Below are 19,572 nucleotides of genomic sequence, written 5' to 3' on the forward strand. Positions count from 1 at the left end.
GTTGGGAAGGAAGACCTGAGTTCAAGTCCTACCTCATGCTCATATTTTATTAGTTGTGTGGAAGTGGAATTCACTCAAATGGCTACAGAAGTTGCTTTGCCTCTCTGTGCCTCAGTTTCCTCAGTAAAATAAAGGGGTTGAACTCTATGGCTTCTGAAGTCCTTTTCAGATCAAAAGCCACGATCCTAAGTTGTTTCTACCATGTGAAGAGATTAGATTTTCCTAAATGTCCAGGTAATATAAATGTGCACATGAGCAAAAACCAAATCAAAGCCTCATGAATCTAGGTTTGACACTTTGATACAAGCATCTTTATTTCCATTTTACAGACGGTTAACCTGAGGCTCAGAGATGAAGTGACTTGCCTTGGTCAGCGCTGAGACCTGAACTCATTTCTCTTACCTATTGAAAGCCCTTCCAAGAACTTAAGATAAACAGTTGAGGATTAAGGATTCAACTAAATCTTAGTGATGTGGTTTTAGAGAAAAAGCAGCATAATGTTATGAAAACAACCCTGGATTTAGAGGCAGAATTTGAATCAGATAGAGCCTGAGTCTTGGTTCCTTATGTATGATCATAGGAAAGTCCTTACTGAGTCTCAGTTTTCTCCTCTGTAAAATAAAAATGTGGAGGAAAGGAGAGAGGAAGAGCTTATTTACATTCCCCCTCCCAGTTTCTTTTACTTCTATTTTTTAACTACCTAAAATTTCAGTGGAAGGGGAGATTATCAGGGAAAACTTTGTGGCAGAACTTGACTTGAAGTAGGCCTAGATGAACAAGTGATAGCAGACTGAACTAGGAAGTGAAATAACATTATATGAAAGTAATAATCTGAGATCCTAGTTCCAGTTCAGTCATTAAGCAGTTGTATGACTTTGCACAAGTCATACAGGAACAAGTCATTTCAGGAATGCAGTTTCTTCACCTATAAAATAAACAGGTTGAACTAGATGGTTTTTGAAGGTCCATTATAGTTCAAACATTCTGATTCAAGAATGTTGGAAGTGGGAATGAATAGAAAGGAAGGGGAAAGGGGGAGATTGGAGGTCAAACTAGCAGACAAAAAAATTAAATAATCAGGATCAGCTGATAAAATACTAGAGCTGAGAACCAATCTAGTCCACGTTGTGTCTTTGATCATGTTTCTAATTCATGATAATTGCCTTAACAATGTAAATTTATCTAACATCCATTCAGGGTAATAATATTTCTAATTTCCATGTTCAAAATTTCACTGAAATCCATCTGAATGATAAAAAATGTACTAATTTGAAAACTTAGTTGCTATTTGATATCTATCTTCTTTTTAAAACAGCAGAAGATACAATTTATCTTAAAGTATATACTGTTACCCCTTGTGTTCACAAGTCAAAAGCAATCAATTCCCTCCCAGGAATACCACTGTAACAAAACAAGCAGTCAACTGAAACAAAGTAGAGAAAACATTAAGTGGTCCCATTCGAGTACCTGGAGGACTTTATCAGACAGTTTGGCTTGTGGTATGCCATTAAGGCCCCAAATACTACATTAATAGAAAAGAGACATTTTCAAATCTTACTGAATATGGTAATCAACTCAGCAAAATGCAATGTACTATTTTAATAACAAATTAGAAATTACTCTAAAGTAGTGAAGGAAACTCATTTTAGACTATTCATATTACTAATGGAACTACAATAAAGAATAATTTATTTATGAAACCTCACTAATTACATACAAGCAGTTTCTCATATATCTTTTCCTAGTTCAGGTCTTCTAGGCTAACCTCTGCCCTGATACTATGTCCCCAGGCTCCTGGACTCAGAATTCTGCCCAGTCAATGTACCCTGAACACCCCTTGGTCCTTAGGCCTTTCCATTAATTTAAAAAAAAAATCCATACTTTCTTTCTTAGAATCAATTTTAAGATAGCAGAGTGACAAGGATTTAAGCAATTGAGGTTGAGTGACTTGCCCAAGGTCACATGGTTGAGTGTCTGAGACTGGATTTGAACTCAGGACCTCCTAACTTCAGACCTGGCCTTCTAGTGCTACCTAGTTGCATCCCTTTCCACAAGTTTTGCAGCTAAACTCTCTTATAAGTGTTATTTCTGGTACTTGGGGAGTGAAATCCTTGAGACTAGGACTTTTTTCCTAACAATCTTTTCAGAACTAGTAAAATACTTGGCATATAGCAATCACTTAATAAATGGGATTTCATTTATTCATTCCACACACCTGCTAAGGCAATTTTCCTAAAGGTCTGACCATGTTATGCTCTCCGCACTCCCACTTCTTAGAATGCTCAATTTCCTTGAAAATTCTATTCAAGTAATACCTTCTACATGAAAGTTTCCCTAATGTCCAGGGACTCTCATTTTTGTCTTTATATCAATAACACCTAACATAGTGAATGAATGAAAAAGCATTTACTAAATGTTTACCATATGAAAATGTGCCTTTTATAGAACACTGTGCTAAATATTGGTGATGCAAATAAAAAACAAGACAATCCTTGCTCTCAAGAAAACTATACTCTAAATTGGGAGAGACGATATTCTTTCGTTCATTTTCAAACCCTTTCTTTCTGTCTTAGAATCAACACTGTGTATTGGTTCCAAGGTAGAGGAACAGTTAGGACTAGGCAATGAGAGTTAAGTGACTTGCCCAGGGTCACACAGCTAGGAAGTATTTAAGGCCAGATTTGGACCCAGGATCGCCTGTCTCTAGGCCTGGCTCAAAATCTATTGAGCCATCTAGCTGCCCCTGGGAGACAATATTTAAAAAAGAAAGTTTAGCTTGTGGGCTTTTGGGAAATTCAGCTGCAGTTGGCCAGATGATATGCTCAGGGTATGGAAGACAAGGAAGCAGATAAGACTATAAGACCTGGTAAATCTCCATCTCATAAGAAGGAATAGAATTGGTGACACTTGTTTCATTCAAGAGGTATAAACAATCAAGCAGTCTAGCCAGGAGTTGGGTGCCGGGAACAGTTTAAAAGGAAGGCAAAGGAGAGGGGCACTCTTAAGGACCTATTCAACCAACAGGCAGAGAATTTATCTGGAAGGACACAAAGGGAAGGGCAAAAGTCTTAGAAGTCAGGAGAGACAACTTAAATCCTACTTCTTTACTAGATATGTGACCATGGGCAAATTGCTTAACTTAATAATACCCAAAGCTCTAGGGAATTAGGGTTCTGTCTGCATTTTTAGCCTAATTTATCAACACAATATCTTCACTTATCTTGATTAACTAACTAGTTAATAACTTTTGTCTTGACTTTTTGAAAAAAAGGCATTACTGGACATCTGAAAAAAACAAATAGGCATCATTACTTTTGTGAATGAGTAATGCAAAAATGTTAGCTCAGCTTGTAAAAGCCCCTGGAAGAGAACATCCTTCACTAGACATAAAAGTGAGAACCAGCAAGTTAACAGGAGACAAAATCAGAATACAGAAATGTGTCAATCTCTTGCTCAGATAAATGAACAAAATTTTTTTTATTTGCACATCTGTCATCTTTAACACAGCTGTACCTTAAGTTATAGAAAGGAAAGAAGATAAGTTCCTCTATAGGACCATAAAAGCAAATTCTTTCAAAGTGCACAGATGTTTTGCAGTAAAAAGGACTACATCTATTGAATCAAAGGTCAGGATCAAGATAGCTTCTCTACTTCTCATTGTCCACCCTTCTTCTAGTTTTACTAGAGGAAAAGGCATCTTTTGGCTAGTCCAAATCTTCTTGGTGAGCTCATTAGTTACCATGGATTCAATTAGCACCTCTGTGCAGAATTTCCTCATATTTATTATTATTAGATTTAACCCTAATTTCTCTCTTGATCTATAGTCTCATCTCCCAACTGTTTATTGGATTTCTTGAACTGGTTGCTTCATAGACATCTTGATTCAACATGTCCAAAACTGCATTGTCTTCTTCCTCCCTCTCCTATAAACATTCCCCTCTTCCTTACTTCCCTATTATTAATCAAGGGCACCACCATTCTTCTACATGTCATTTGCTACTCTTCATTTTTTTTTTTTTCCATCTTCCATATTGAGTCAAGTCCTATGGATTCTACCTTCTCAACACCTCTCCTCTCCTCTAACAGTTACCATCTTGGTAGATGCCTTCATCACCTCACACCTGGAATACTCCAACAGCCTGCTGGATGGTCTTCCTACTCCAGTCCATCTTGTCCTTAGCTACCACACTGATCTTCCTCAAGTGCAGATCTTATCATGTTATTCCCCAATTCAATAAATTTTAGTGGCTTCCTGTCATCTTTAGGATCAACGTAGAATCTTGTTTGGCTTTTAAAACTAATAACCCCATCTCTTCCTACCTCTCCAGTCTTCATGCACTCTATTTACTCTATGATGTAGTGATTTCGTGCCTGCTAGTCCTCTCACAGGTTACTCCATCTCCTGACAATGCATTTTCACTGGCTGTCCATCATGCCTGGAATTCTTTCCTTCCTTATTTTAGTTTCCTGGCCTCCAAGTATCAGCTGAAGTCCCACCTTCTGTAAGAAGCCTTTACCAATCTTCTTTAATCTTAGTGCCTTCCTTGAAATTATCTCTGATTTGTTGTGTATCTATATATTTAAATAGTTATTTGCATGCTGTTTTTCCATATTAGATTATGAGCTCCTTGAGGCCAGGGACTGTTTTTGTCTTTCTTTTTATCCTCAGCACTTAGCATAGTGCCTGGTACATAGTAGGCACTGAATAAATGCTTGTCCTATCTTTGGTCCTTGCCGTCACCATGACCTCTCTATCAAGTTTGAGTCAGTACTCTGAAGCTAGGGTAAGACATACATACATACATACATACATACATACATACATACATACATACATATATAAATATAAATATATATATAATATGTACACACACACACACACACACACACACACACACACACACACACACGGTTTGTAAGTTGTGGGAAAATAATGGTGCTGGAACTTAACCCGAGCAGCTTTAAATGATTTTGATGACCAAATATGGACTGGAGAGGACTCTAAACAATGACAGGGGGTATTTTTGGTATTGATGTTCCAATCATTGGTCAAGAGCCAAAAAGCTGCTGTTGACAGAATTGAACACTCCCATCTCTCATCTCTATGACTTTAGCAGCAAAAATAGAATGTATTCTACCCTCAACTCCGCTTCTTAGAATCCTTAAGATTTCCTCAAGGCTCATCTCAGTTGGCAGCTCCTATGAAAAGCCCCAAATTATAGCATATTTACCTAAATGTTGTATTCCCTAATAGAATGTAAACACCTTCAGGATAGGAACTCTCTTGTTTTGACTTTGTGTCCCTAGTGCCTATTGGAAGTGAATGTAGAAAACAAAACCAAATAATAGCAAAATTTCCTGCATAGGAAGAACGGGTGGAAATTAGGGAGTTTGTTTGCCAACTGGGATACTACTTAATTTCTATAAAGTCTGGATTTGGTATCTTCACATTCTTATCACTTGGAACCTGGCTTTTATTCCTACCATTATCTCAAGTACACTAATAACAAGTACTCTTTTTCTGTCTTCCTTTTCCTATATACCTCTAGGTATCATAGGACCCTTTTGCCCATTCGCTCTTTCTTGAAATTTTCTCTGCTCCCTCAGTTTGTGTAACACTGTACTTTGATAGGACTCGCATCATTCTGACAACTCTCTCCTTTGCAGCTTCTTCATCCTACTTCCTCCCATTAAGGATTGGTATCTTTTAAAGCTCTGTCCCTAGCATGCATGCATGTGTATTATACATATACATACACACATATATGTATATACATATATATGTAATTATAATTATACTCTCCTATGGTGATCTCATCTAATCTCATGGTCTCTATAATCACTTTTTGCACATAAGCCCCAAATCTCTCCCCAGAGCTCCAGTCCTATATTTCCAACTGCCCACTGTTTATCTCTACCTGGATTTCCTGTTATTATTTCAAACTTGAGATGTCCCAGAATCAACTATTTACCTTCCCCTTAAACCAATCTTCTATTGCTCTTGATGGCACAATCATAGAAAATCTGTTACCTAGGCTTTTAATGCTGGAATCATCCTTGGACCCCTCCTCTTCCCACATACAACATAAGTTGCCAACTCCCATTAATTTTAGCCCTCAACTATCTCAGTCACTCTCCTATATACTATTACTTTAACTACTTTAGTTTATGCTTTCACCTCTTAGGATCATAGGGTTTAGAACAGGAAGGACCTCTAGAGATCACATGGCCCAATCCTCTTATTTAATAGCTGAAGAAATAGAAGCCTAGAGAATTTAAGTGATATATCCAAAATTACAAATATAGGCAGAGATTGGATTAAACCCGGGCCTCTAGTACCAGTATTTTCCCCACTATACCAAGTTACCTAGACTATTTTAATATCCCTCATCACTCTTTTTGCCTCTGGTCCATTCTCCATAATACTGAATGCCGAAGCAAATCATCCAATGTACCATTCTGATGCCACTCATTTGCTCAAAAATGTTCAGTGACTCACCACTTCCTGCAAAAGATAAAAACTCCTTATTCTACCCCTCTGGTCATATTCTTAGCAGCTACCCTGCCACTAGAACAAAAAACCATGATGAAAGGCTTTATTTATTTATCTTCTGAACTCCAATTCTAAAGCCCTGTAGGTCCCATTGGTGAGTATTTCTCAGGGATCGAGGCAATCTTCTATTTAAAAATGTTCAGTGATTCACCACTGGCCAACTGAATAAAGTAAAAGCTTTTTTATTCTATTCCCTGACCATCTTCTTGTCAGTTACTTTACTGATCTTTAAGTATCTCTATATTCCATCTCTACCTTTACCAGTTTTGGAGCTATAATCAAGCCAAAAGCCTGCTGGTTGGCTTCCCTGCTTGAAGTCTCTCCTTGCTCCAGCCTATCCTCCACACTCAGCCAGCAAAATCTTTATAAAAGTATGGGCCATTTCGCCTTGTTATTCTACTATGTCTTCCTATTATTTCCAGGATCAAATATAAAATTCTAAGTGCTTAGCTAGCACATAGTAGGCACTTAAATATAATCTCTCAGTACCTCAGGCAACTCTCTAAGCCTCTAAGTTACAGAGCAGGTACCAATCTACACTGGTAAAGGGAGTTTCCTCATTGGGAGTTATGCCAATGACATTAATGGTTTAGTCCAAAAAACCTGGGTGCATGTTGTAAATGTACATTTACAACAATATTTAATAATTTACAAATAGAGTGGTTTCCACTCTATTTCCAGTTTAAGGCACCCTCATGAGATTTAAGTGGATTCAGAAAAATCTATTTCTACTCACTTATAAAGTATGCTCTACATCTCTGTCCAAAAGTCAAACTTCCCTTTACTTTAAGTCTATGCTTATTTTCTCATGAGAGTTAAAGTAATAAAATAATTTATTACTTAAAAAATAATATAATTGATAGTGGAGTGGATAATTGATAGTGGGGGGTGTTGGATAGAGAGGTGGTCAACAAGTCATCTGATGTGAGGTTAAGTATTATTCCCTTTGATGCACACTGGCTGTGTGACCCTGACAAATCACTCAAATTCTCAGTGCCCTAGGCAACTCTCTAAGATGATAAATTGCAGAGAAGGTGCTGACTTACATTGGAAGAGGGAATTCCCTGCTCTGGAAGAAGTTCACTATACCAATAAAATCACAGGTCCAGACTCTCTATATATCATTATTGCTATCTTTTGTTTTTATAGCACCTTCATTTTGGTACTAGTGGTCAATAATTGTCCTGCTGATGCTCTCTTAGTGGTGCAAAGAATTTGAAACTAAAGGCATGTCCCTCAATTGGGGAATGGCTGCACAAAATGTGATATATGATGGTGATGGAATACAATTGTGCTATAAGGAATGATGAAGAGGATAATTTCAGAAACAGCTGAAAAGACCTAAATCAACGAATGCAGAGTGAAATAAGCAGAACCAGAAAAACATTGTACACAATAACTGCAATATTATGGAACAATCAAATGTGATAGACTTTGCTACTAACAACAATTCAATGATCCAGGAAAGTTCTGAGGACTTATGAAAAAGAATGGTCTCTACCTCCAGAGAAAGAAGAACTGTTGGAGTCAGAATGCAGATGGAAGCACATGATTTATCACTTGTTTATTTGGGTATATATTTGAGGGCTTTGGTTTTATAAGATTATTCACTCACAAAAATAAATAATACAGAAACATGTTTTGCATGATAATACATGCAGAATGCAGATCAAAGTGCTTGCTGCTGGGTGGGGGGGGAGAAGGGAGGAAGACAATTTGGATTATATAACTTGGGAAAACTTGTGGAAATTTCTAGCAGGGAGATCAACTTGCATTTTGTTAGTTCTAGCTCAGACTTAGCACTGGTAGAAAGGAAATAGTAGTACATCCTTTACATAGCTGCAAAGTTCTCCTTTCCCTACATATTTGCTGGGCATTCCACAGTTCTCAAATGTTCTTGTGGTTAAATATTGTCACTAAATGTCTTTCTGCTATACTTCACTGATGAACAGAGGCTCAGTTACCCCACATAAAAATCTGTTTTGTGCTTCTCTAATGCATTATCACTGTAATACTAATTGTCTCATTTCTTCATTAAGATAAAGTTCCATGAGGACAAGGACTATGTCTCCTGAATGTACCTTTACTTAGTTGCTTTTGATTTCTTCCAAACCCTCATTGTTCTATTTTTTTCTCCCAATCCCTTCAGTTCCTTGACAGAGACAAAGTTGACGATGATGGAAAAACTTGGGATGAATAACAGGTTCTTCCAACAGATATCAAAAACATGTTCTAACTCGTGACACATTAAAATCAGTGTCTAGAAGTATAACAGAGTTTCACTACATAGACTAGTTCTCTAAGTTTCTGTGATGAACTGTTCTCAGATATAGACTAACTGAAAGTTGAGGGGAAAGGAAGACATACACAAGTTGAAAAAAATGTGGAAGGCACCACAAAATGTATCACCATCAGGAATTCAACTACTTCTATCCCAGAGTAATTCCAATACCAAAAAAAACAACATTAGACTGAACTTTACAAGGTCAGAAATCAAAGCAAACCTGCTTTCAGAAATTCCATGTGTTAATTTTTCTTCTTTTAATAGTCTCATACTATGTGTACTCAAATATAAAGCGACTTGGTTACCTGCCAAGTTTTATTAATACTACTAAAGCCTTTTAAAATATTGTTAAATATTTAACCTTTTTATTCTCATATCTTATTTGGGTTCTAAAATTCAGTTTCTAAATTAAATAGCATACATTTTTATTTTTTTATATTGCTTTTGATTTTTAAAAAAATTAGACAAAAGAAAATTTAATCTTTTATGGACTTAGTGAACTTGGGGGAAATGAAGAAATAGAGCTCAAGTCTCGTCTGCCAACATCAGATGTTAGTGAAGTATGGTTGACATTCTAATCACTATCAAATACTTTTCCCAAGAAAGGCTCATAGTGAAAAGATTTCAATTTCTAATCAAACAAAAAGCTAATCAACATAGCAGAAACAAAAGTAATTTCTAATACACCCAAGGTTCATAAAAATATTCAGAGCCAAATTTACACCTTAAACTCCTTTTATAATGAAAGTAGCAGGGTTTTTTTCCAGGTTCTTTTCTTGCTTCTAAATACAGTAAATAGCAACATGGTATAAAAGGTTAAAGCAGTGAAGGTGCTCCTCTAACATCAAAGACCAAACCCATACTCATTATTATTGTCAAAATCTTGAGGGAAAGATCATTGGCATCTTCCAATTCAGGATAAAAATTCTTTGGGATACAAATTCTCTTTTAGACAACAAAAACAAAAATAAAACCCACATCCTTAGACAAGGACAACATTATGCCAACAAAAGAATTCAATGTATTCATGATGTCAGAGAAGGTATTTTGCTGGTCCACATTACAAACTATTCATGTCTTTTCATTCTTTCTGATTCTTTACCAAGTCTTTCAATAAACCCTCTACAGGAGAGGTACTCAACACACAAGGGATCTTTTGGTTTTTAGACTTTTATGAATAGTAAAGCACCTCAGTTTTCCATGTTTCATATAGGTTATTTTCTCTTCCAGGCAGAAATAAACGTGATGGGATGGAGGTGGCACAGTAGCTAGAATGATGGACCTGGAGTCAGGAAGATCTGAGTTCAAATATGACTTCAGTCACTAGCTAAGTGACTTTGCCATTTAACCTCTGTTTGTCTCAATCTCAACTGTATAATGGAGATAATAATAGAAAACTACCTCCCTGAGTTGGGAGGATCAAATGTGATAATATTTTTAAAGTGCTTAGCTCAATGCCTGGCTTAAATGCTTGTTTTCTTTCTCTCACTACTTATACTCAAGTCTCCTTTGGCACAAGGCAATTTTGACATTTAATAAGAAACTGTTATGTACAAGGTGCTGGGGATAAAGAGACCAAAAAAAATGAAAAGCTCTATTCTCAAAGGGATTATATTCTACTAGAGGAGATATCACATACATTTGTAAGTATATACAGAACACAAAATAAATACCAGTTAGGGTGGGATGGATCAGAAAAGGCTTTGGGTAGAAGACTGTGCTTGAAGTGTGTCTTGAAAGACATAAGGAGGAAGTACACTCCAAATATGAGAGTCAGCCACTGCAAAGTCACAGAAACAAGAGATGGCATGCTGAGTATGAGGAAGGAAAAAAAAAAAAACCAACAATCTGGCTAGAACATAAGAGTGCAAGAAGTAGAGTGATATGTAATAAAAGTTGGAAAATGAAGGGCTTAAATGCCAAACAAAGGAGTTTATGTTTGATTTTAGGAGCAATAGGGAGTTACTGAGTAGGAAAGTAGATGGGCCAAATCTTGGGATTAAAGAAAATCACTTTGGCAACTCAGTGGAAGATTGAAGTAGTGATACTTAAGTCAAGAAGACTAATTAGGAGGTCACTGCAATAGTGTAAAGGATAGGGGATAAAAGGCCTGTGGGAATGGGTTAAGAGGAAGAGATACTATGGAAGTAGAAATGACACTATTTAACAAATAAGTGAGTATTTGGGATGAGGAGTCAAGGGCAAAGCTGAGGTTAAGAACCTGGGAGACTAGAAGAATGGTGTCTGGTACCTTCGACAGAAATGATGACATTCAGTAGAGGGATGAGACTGGAAGGAAAGACAATCAGTTCTGGGAAATTTAAGATGTTTCCAGGACATTCAATTTGAAATATGAAATATTAGTGATCTAGAACTAAAACTCAGGAAAAAGTCTAGGGCTGGATATCAAGATTTAGGAGTCATCTTTATAAAGATAATAAACTCATAGTAGCTGATGAGATCAGCAAAAGAGTACAGAGAGCCTAGAAAAGATGACCACAGACAAATCCATAGGAAACATCCATGATTAAGAATATGATACAGATGATAGACTGAAAAGGTTTGGTCAGTCAAGTAGGCATACCAGGAGATAGTATTATTGCTAAACCCTAGAGAGATGAAAGCATCCAGAAAGAAGAGGTAGTCAACAATGTCAGATGTAGCTGAGAAGTCAAGAAGGCTGAACAGTAAGGGTGAGGCAATGGGAGTTAATTGACTTGCCCACGGTCGCACAGCTAGGAAGAATCTGAAGCCACATCTCAGCCAAAGACCTTCTGGCTCTCAATCCATTAAGCCACCTAACTGCACCCTGTAAAGCATATTCTTAAATAAATCCTTTTTTTATATGTAAGTCAAGCATGAATTCTTTTGCTCACTTTCTATAGGTAGATGATGAGTTGCTATGTAGTAATCCAGCACTACTAATTTAAAGAATTTATAATAAATGAATTGAAATGGGAAGGAAAAACTAATTATATCTCATTTTAAAAATCTTCAAATTCAGAAAGGTGTCATTCCAACTGCCAAAGTGGGTGGTCCTTAATCAATGCTTCTTTCTTTCTCTGAAATCTTTAGTCTTTCCTAATCTACTGGCTTCTTTCCTGCTGCCTTCCAAAAGGCCTGTATTTCTACTCATCTTCAGGAAAAAAAAAAAATCCCTTCACTTCACCCTACCAATCCAAAGCTATTTATTATTTTATATCTTTTCAATCTTTTGCAGCGAAACTCCTAGAAAAAAAAAAAAGGTGGCTAAGTGGATTGAGAGCTCTTCTGCTTTGGAACCAATACACAGGACTGATTCTAAGACAGAAGATAAGGATTTAAAAAAAGAAGAAAATCAAGAAAAAGAAATCAATATAAGCACGGAATGAAGATTACACTTTCAGATTCAACCACGAGACACTTCTTTGAAATTGATAATATACTGATCAGAGCTCTGTATTTTTAAGATCAGTTATTTCTTACAGTACAATAGTAAGTATTATGTTATATTCATATACCACAAATCATTTGGCCATTCTACAGTTGGTTAATACTTACTTGCTTTCCACTTCTTTGTAACTACAAAAAGTGCAGCTACATATTTTTATCTGCACGAGACCTTTCTTTGTGTCTTTTAATCTCCATGAGGTTAAATGCCCAATTATGTTATCACTCATTTAGTGACTTTTGGGGTATGATTCCCAATTGTCTTTTAGAATTGCTGGACTAATTCATTAGTGTGCCTGCCTTCTCATAATTCTGCTTACATTGATCATTTTCATTTTTCAATATTTTTCAATCTCATCCTCTTCTCAATTTATTTCGATGAGGATTATGATTCCACCAATTAACTAAAACTGTTCTAAGGATGTCAAAGATCTCAATTACTAAATCCAAATGCCTTTCCTTATTTCTTCCTATTCTCTGCAGCTTAACACTCTTGATCACTCCCTTTTCCTAGATACTCTCTTCTCAGGCTTTTTGGGAAATTGCTCATTCCTTGTTCTCTAATCTGTATGGCCACCCTTTCTGTATCATCTACATCTTGTCCTCTAACTACACTTATATGTCAACATATTGTGACCTAGACCCTCTTTTCTCTCTCTATACTGGTAAATTCAGCAGCCTCAATGGGTTCAATTATTTCTATGAAGATGACTTGCACATCTTTGTGTCTAGTTATGTTATAGCTTCTGAACTCACACATGGATTTCTTACCTAGATATCATATAGGCATCTCAAACTCAGTGCAAACAATAAAGAACTTCACATTCATTACAGTCCAGCCATAAAGGGTAAAAGGGGGAACAATGGATAAGACGACTAGGACCAGATTGTAAAGGGGCTTTAAAATGCATTGAATAAGAGTTTGTTGTTGTTTTTATCCAGGAGGCAAAAAGGAGCCACTGCAGTCTACTGATTAGGGAATGACAGTCAGATCTATGGTTAGATCTTTAGGAATATCACTTTAACAGTTTTGGGAGAGAAACTAGTAGCAGGGACACAAATAAGGGGTTACTGTAATAATTTCTTGCACAACATCCAAACAAATCTTCACAAGCACAGATATAAGTATGTTACTGCCTTGATCAATAGATTCCAGTGGCTCTCTTCAGCCTCTAGGATAAAAATCACATAAGCTCCTCTTGTTGGCATTAAAAGCCGTATCACAAAATGAGAGCTTCTAACCTGTCAATCCAGACAATTCCATATTACTCCACCCTTGGCCTTCTACATTCTAGCCAAACCGGCCTACTGCTACCCCTGTACACAGAATTTAATCTCTCACTTTGGTGCTTTTGCAGACTATTCAGTGGGGCCAGGAACCCTCTCCCCAAATTGCCAGCTATATCCTTCAGAGCTGAACTTAAGCACTATCTTTTATAGGAGATCTTTCTGGTCCTTTCAGGTAGTCAGTGTCCTCTTTTACACCAAAATGATTTAGTATATATTTCTGTGATCTGCTTGGTTATTTAAGTAATAAGAATTTAAAAAAAAAAAAAAAAAAAAAGAATGCCTAGCCAAAACCCATAAGGAAAGGAAGAGCAAAGTGACTGGAGATTAGCAGGGAACTTATAAAACTTTATGTAACAAAGAAATGGTTTTATCTTAGATTAATACTATATATAAATAAATAAATTTGTTTTTTGCTTCTGTTAACTAGGTGGCTTTGCCTATCATCCTGCTATATCTTTGACAAATATTTTTTTAAAAACCACTTTGCAAACATAGTCATATAATTATGTCAGAAATATCTAGAACTAGGTTGGAATTTACCTTCTTTTGCACTCCATGTTTTATACTGACATTTTTAGCACATATGGTATAAAGAATACAAAAGAAGCAAATTTAAGTAAGGTACTTACCAAAATGTCTAATCTTTTGCTCATATTTCTGCATAAATGATTTGGATTTATCTTCATCTTCTATTTCTTTACTTTTATCTTGATTAATAAAACTCTGAGAAAAATAATTTATATAAAGTGATCAGAATATTTCTCTGACTCATTTGAACAAGAATATCTGAGGAGTCCATTTCTGATATTCTTTCAAAGTTCATTGATTATACATGTCTAGATATCTTTCCTTTAAACAGAAAAAACTGTCAATCCAAGTCCACGTCTTAATGGACTGCCCTTAAAATTAGCATTTTGTTCTCCACAGCATTTTAGTTGAAAACATTTTTTTTCCTGTGATTGTCTAAAGTCATGCAAACAAAACTGAACTCGAGCTTTAAATTGCTAAAGCTTAGAAGTAAATACCCTTGAAATAAACCAGTCGATCCAATAAACACTTACTAAACACATGCTATAAACACTGTATGAGATACAAAGTTTCTATAAGACATGGTCCCAGATCCAGTGAGAATTTCCAGTTTTCTTTTTAATTCTTTTCTTTATAGTACCATCTCTCATTTCTAGCCTCATGATCACTTTAGTTGTTCCTTACATCTTCTGTGTTTCCATCCTTTTTTCTTAAGGTGTAGTGACTAGAAATGCATAGTATTCAACACACATCCAGAGATAAAATGGGTATATGTTTATAACAGGACTAATTTCTTATGAATATTTCTGACTCTAGCCTGCTTCAACTGAAAAATGATCCCAGAAATTCTGATCAAACTAAGATAAGGCATAGAATTACTTCTAAAATTCTTTCATTCCTAAACAAGATGGAAAAATTTAGTTCAAATTTCTAATAAGCTTTATGGGGCAGTTAAATTTTTTTTTTGTTGGTAAAACAACTTGAAAGTTCTATAAAAGGACGGTTCCTTTCAGTTAAAGAAGCACAAAAAAGGACCTTAAATCAAGTTCTTATTTAACTAAGAAAACCCTTGAAGAACAATTTTTTTCAGAACATTCTGTGACCACATTGATACACTGAGATCATCACTGCCCTAAATAAAAATTGCATTCCAGTTTTTTGCCAGCCCTTAGAATTAGCAAGTATTCAAAAGCTCACATAAAGTATGAATATTTCCTGCTAATCCTTTTTAGTAAATTCTGTCATTCATATTCCTTCTCCATGATTTAAATCATGTTATAATATGTATCAAATTAGACACCAGTAAGACTATATGAAAAGGCACTGTCATTATAAAAAGTCCTAATTAATTTCTGACAAATTCAGGCCAGGTAAGAAACTAGGTTTAAAAACAAACAGTTGATAAGAGTTGAATATTATAATATCCCAATTCTGCCACTTACTAGCTGTGTGACCTGGGGCAAGTCACCTCCCCTCTGTGGGCTTTAGTTTCTTCATCTGTAAAGTAAGGGGGCTGGATAGATGGTCTCTAAGGTCCCTTCCAGCTCTAAATCTATAATCCTATGTGATCTTCTCCCTAGGCAAAACACTTGTGACATAACTGATTTTCTAAAGTTAAAGAAACCTTTTTTTAAAGGAGCACTTAATAGACAATTCACAATAATAAGACAAAACAGTTATTCACCCATTTTTGAGCATATTCTATCATTATCTGGCATTTAGTTAAACATATACTGTTGTCCTTATCTTAAAATAGGTGTCCATTGGAATATTTTGGATTTCTGGTCACTGTAAGTAAAAAGATATAATGTAAATGAAGAAGGAAAGGAGTCAGAGAAGGGCAACTAAAGTGAATGGAGATAGAGAACAGCAACCAATCTAAAAAAAAAGATTAAAATGATCAAAAGTAAAAAAAAAAGTAAAGACAATTACTTATAAATGAGGAGGATATAATTTGCAGCTTGATCAAGGATAAAAGTGCAATTTTTATATTCTAGGTAAGTGAAGTTCTTAAAAATTTTTTTTAAACCATTTTCTCTTCCTTTTACCCACTGGCACCACTGGAAAACAAAAACAAAACTTTTGCAAGAAATATGAATAGTCATGCAAAAACAAACTTCCCCACTGGTCATGTCTAAAAAGTTTGTCTCATTCTGTGATCTTGAATCCATCATCTCTTTGTTAGGTGAGGCAGCATGATAAGCAAACTTCTAAAACACTCCCTCTCCCCAAACTGATGATGCAGCCCAAAAATGGAAATTCAAAAAATGTTTAAGATTCACTCCTGAATGAATAAACATTTATTAAGCACTTTTTTGAGTGTGAAACACTGTGCTTAGCACTGGGGACACAAAGAGGAAAACCAACAGTGCTTGATCTCTAGGAGCTCAGAAACACTGAGGAGACAATACTTAAGAGTTTAGCTACAGAGAGGATGATAAAGGTACAGTAGCATGTTAAATGGATGATATAGTTCATGATGAGCTGCTAGAAGAAACTGGCACCCTAACTTTTATGTCAAATGAGAAGTTATATCTTTTTGTAGGACAATTCATTAATATGTATTTTATTACATTCATCATATACCATAATGCCAATTCCAGTTTGCCTATGATTGTAATCTAGTAAGGTAGTTCTTAGGGTATGTATTTGTTAATAGAGAATAGCAATATTTGTTCTGAAGCAAAAGGCCATTTATTTACTTATTTTTAAAGCCTCACCTAAGTTTCAGTTCTAAGGCAGAAGGGTCAGGTAATTAGGGTTAAGTGATTTTCCCCAGAATCACATAACTAGGAAGTGTCTGAGGTCACATTTGAACCCAGAACCTCTCATCTCCAGGCCTGGCTGTCTATGCACTGAGATACCTAGTAAAGCTAAGGTTTTTCATTTCCCAACAATCTATCCTCCATAGATATCTGGCATAGTAAGCAGAATTATCTTCTGTTGTTATACTTTGTATTTAATTACTATGTTTCTACCAAAAAAGTTACTGCTGTAGCTTAATCTGCTAATAGAAGTACTCATTGTTATCAGGTAGATAATTTGGCTACATTATTACTACATAAGAGAATGGTAATCTCAATAATGATTCAGTCCTATCATTTAAGTTTTGCTAATTACATTATTTAGCAAGCAGGCAGAAAGTAATAAAAAGTTTCCTATATAGCTCTATCAATTGCCTGACTTTCTTTTCATAATAAATTAGAATTTAGCTCCCAGGTTCTTCAATTCCTTAACTACTGCCCTCAGAGTCAACACAATGCCAAGTGATGCCTATTACAATGATGAAATTTATGGACTGACATATTATTATGAGAAAGTATTTCAAAATAATTTCTGATGAAATGTACTTCAATTTATTTATGTGATAAAAAATGTCCAATTTTGGAAATCTTCAAATCATAGATTTTCAAAGTCATGTAGTCATAGGATTTAGAGTTCAAAGAAACTTTAAAGACCTAGTTCAATCCTTTCATTTAACAAGAGAAAATGGACCTTGAAATATTATAAGTGACTTGTCCAATGTTACACAGATAGCAGGATTAGATATGAATCTATATATTCTGACTCCAATACCAGCTCCCTTTCACAATGCTTGTTTATCACCTCTCTGTCCTCCAACTTTGGCATTTTCCATAAAAATTGACACCTATTCCATTACTGGTGATATTTAGGGAAGGATATTCAACTATTTTTCTAGATTGACTTTTTAGCTTCTGGAATCAGGAAATTTTTCCCTTATCTCTAACTTACTAACAAGTTTTGTGAACTTTGGCACTTTACTCTTTCTGTCTCAGTTGCTTCATCAGTAAAATAAGGGGGTTGAACTAGACCTCTAAGTCACTATCTCACTGAAAAGTTCCATGACTCTAGGATTAGAATTAAAACTCTTCTTGAATAAAGAACATAAAGGTTTGATCATGTACCTTGGTTCATATGCTGGGTCAGTCAATGGCACAGTCAAGAAAAAAAAAAAAAAAGCACCAGTAGAAGCCAACTTCCTAACTTATACTCTAGTCTTCATCTGTTTTTAAATTCTTAACTTTTGTCACAGAATCAATATTAAATATTGGTTCCAAGGCAAAAGAACAGGAAGGACCTGGTAATTGGAATAAAATGACTTGCCCAGATTCATGTAGTTAGGAGATGTCTGAGGCCAAATTTGAATCTGCAACCTTTCGTCTCTAGGTCTATCTCTCTAGGTACTGAGCTATCTCACTGCCCTTAGCCTTGATTTTTAAATAGTCTCAAGGTACAGTATTTTTAGAGAAAGAATAGAAGACTAGATTATTTGAAATATTCCTTCTAACACTAGTGATTCTACCAATAAGTAAAAGTTCACTAACTAAGGGTTTGCCGCATATATGATTGTAAAATAAATGGAAAAGGTTGTTTTATTAAACAAATTTGGTAGCTACGAATTAGTGTTATATAACCAACACTGTAACTTTTAGCAAGTATCAAGAACTGGCCACATCAAATACTCTTTTGGGGAATACTTGTTACTAGTAATGGCTGCTATAAATCTTTATTAAAAAATGGGAAAAAAGCTGTTAAATAACGAATACTATTTTGTTAATATAGACCTTCTGATAGTAAGAGATGAAATATCCACAAACATACATATAAAAGTGTATCATTGATAGTTTTTACTTTGTACTCCTCAATAAAAACTTGTACCTTATTAAAAACATCCTTGCTAATGGCATCCATGTTCCACAAACACATTCTCTCTCGCTGTACAAGAGCTTCTTCTTTTTGTCTCCACTCTTCTTCCCTTTGCCTCAGTTCTGACACTGCTGTTTGTGCTTTGGCATGTTCCTGATCCAGGGACTCAGAGTTATGCAGTGCTAAGCTACCAAGTTTTTGCTGAGCTTCAGCTAGATTCCATTTGCACGCTACAGAGCTTTTCACAAACTCTTTCTGCTTTTGGCAAGCCAGTTCGATCCCTTGGCTATACATCTGGATGGAAAACAAAACATTATTTATAACAGTTGAAGGAAACAAAGCACATATTTGTGCAGTACAAACATAATTTTACTTTAGACTATTTTATAATGGTCAAATATTTTCAATTTTCACCAAAGAGATTACCCAAATTTCCAAGTCAGTTCAACTTTCAGAAGTATGTCACAGAGAATTGTAGGGACCCCCCAATACTGTAGCTTTATCTTATGTGCAATTCATTCAACATTTAGTACATATGACCTTGTAGTGTTCTCTTTGACATGTGTACTAGATGTGATGTATTCCCAAGTATTAAAATAAAACTGTAAAAGTGTAGGACTTTTTTGTAATCTATACAGCAACAAAGAGCTTCATATACAGTTTGGTCTCAAATATTTGCTTAATATCTTGTAAAAATTAAAGTAATAGATAACATAAGCCTATAATTTCTCTCATTTCTACTTAATATAATGAAATATACCAAGAAGTAACTCCTTCTATCTGCATACATACATGCAATCGCAGTCATAAGTGACAAGTC

At 35.5% G+C, this 19,572-nt stretch overlaps 1 protein-coding gene across 3 annotated transcripts in view; it reads right to left on the reverse strand.

Moving 5' to 3' along the window:
• CDC37L1 (cell division cycle 37 like 1) overlaps nucleotides 1-19,572 on the reverse strand; it is a 31,226-nt gene that overhangs the window by 7,568 nt on the left and 4,086 nt on the right. For all 3 annotated transcript variants that reach the window (XM_044656696.1, XM_044656688.1, XM_044656680.1), the window contains exons 2-3: nucleotides 18,765-19,046; nucleotides 14,186-14,279 (exon numbers count right to left, since the gene is read on the reverse strand). In XM_044656696.1, the coding sequence (XP_044512631.1) occupies nucleotides 14,186-14,279; nucleotides 18,765-19,046 (376 nt within the window). The remainder of the gene's footprint in view (nucleotides 1-14,185; nucleotides 14,280-18,764; nucleotides 19,047-19,572) is intronic.

Source organism: Gracilinanus agilis, chromosome 1 (genome assembly GCF_016433145.1).
Source record: "Gracilinanus agilis isolate LMUSP501 chromosome 1, AgileGrace, whole genome shotgun sequence".
Lineage (NCBI taxonomy): Eukaryota > Metazoa > Chordata > Mammalia > Didelphimorphia > Didelphidae > Gracilinanus > Gracilinanus agilis.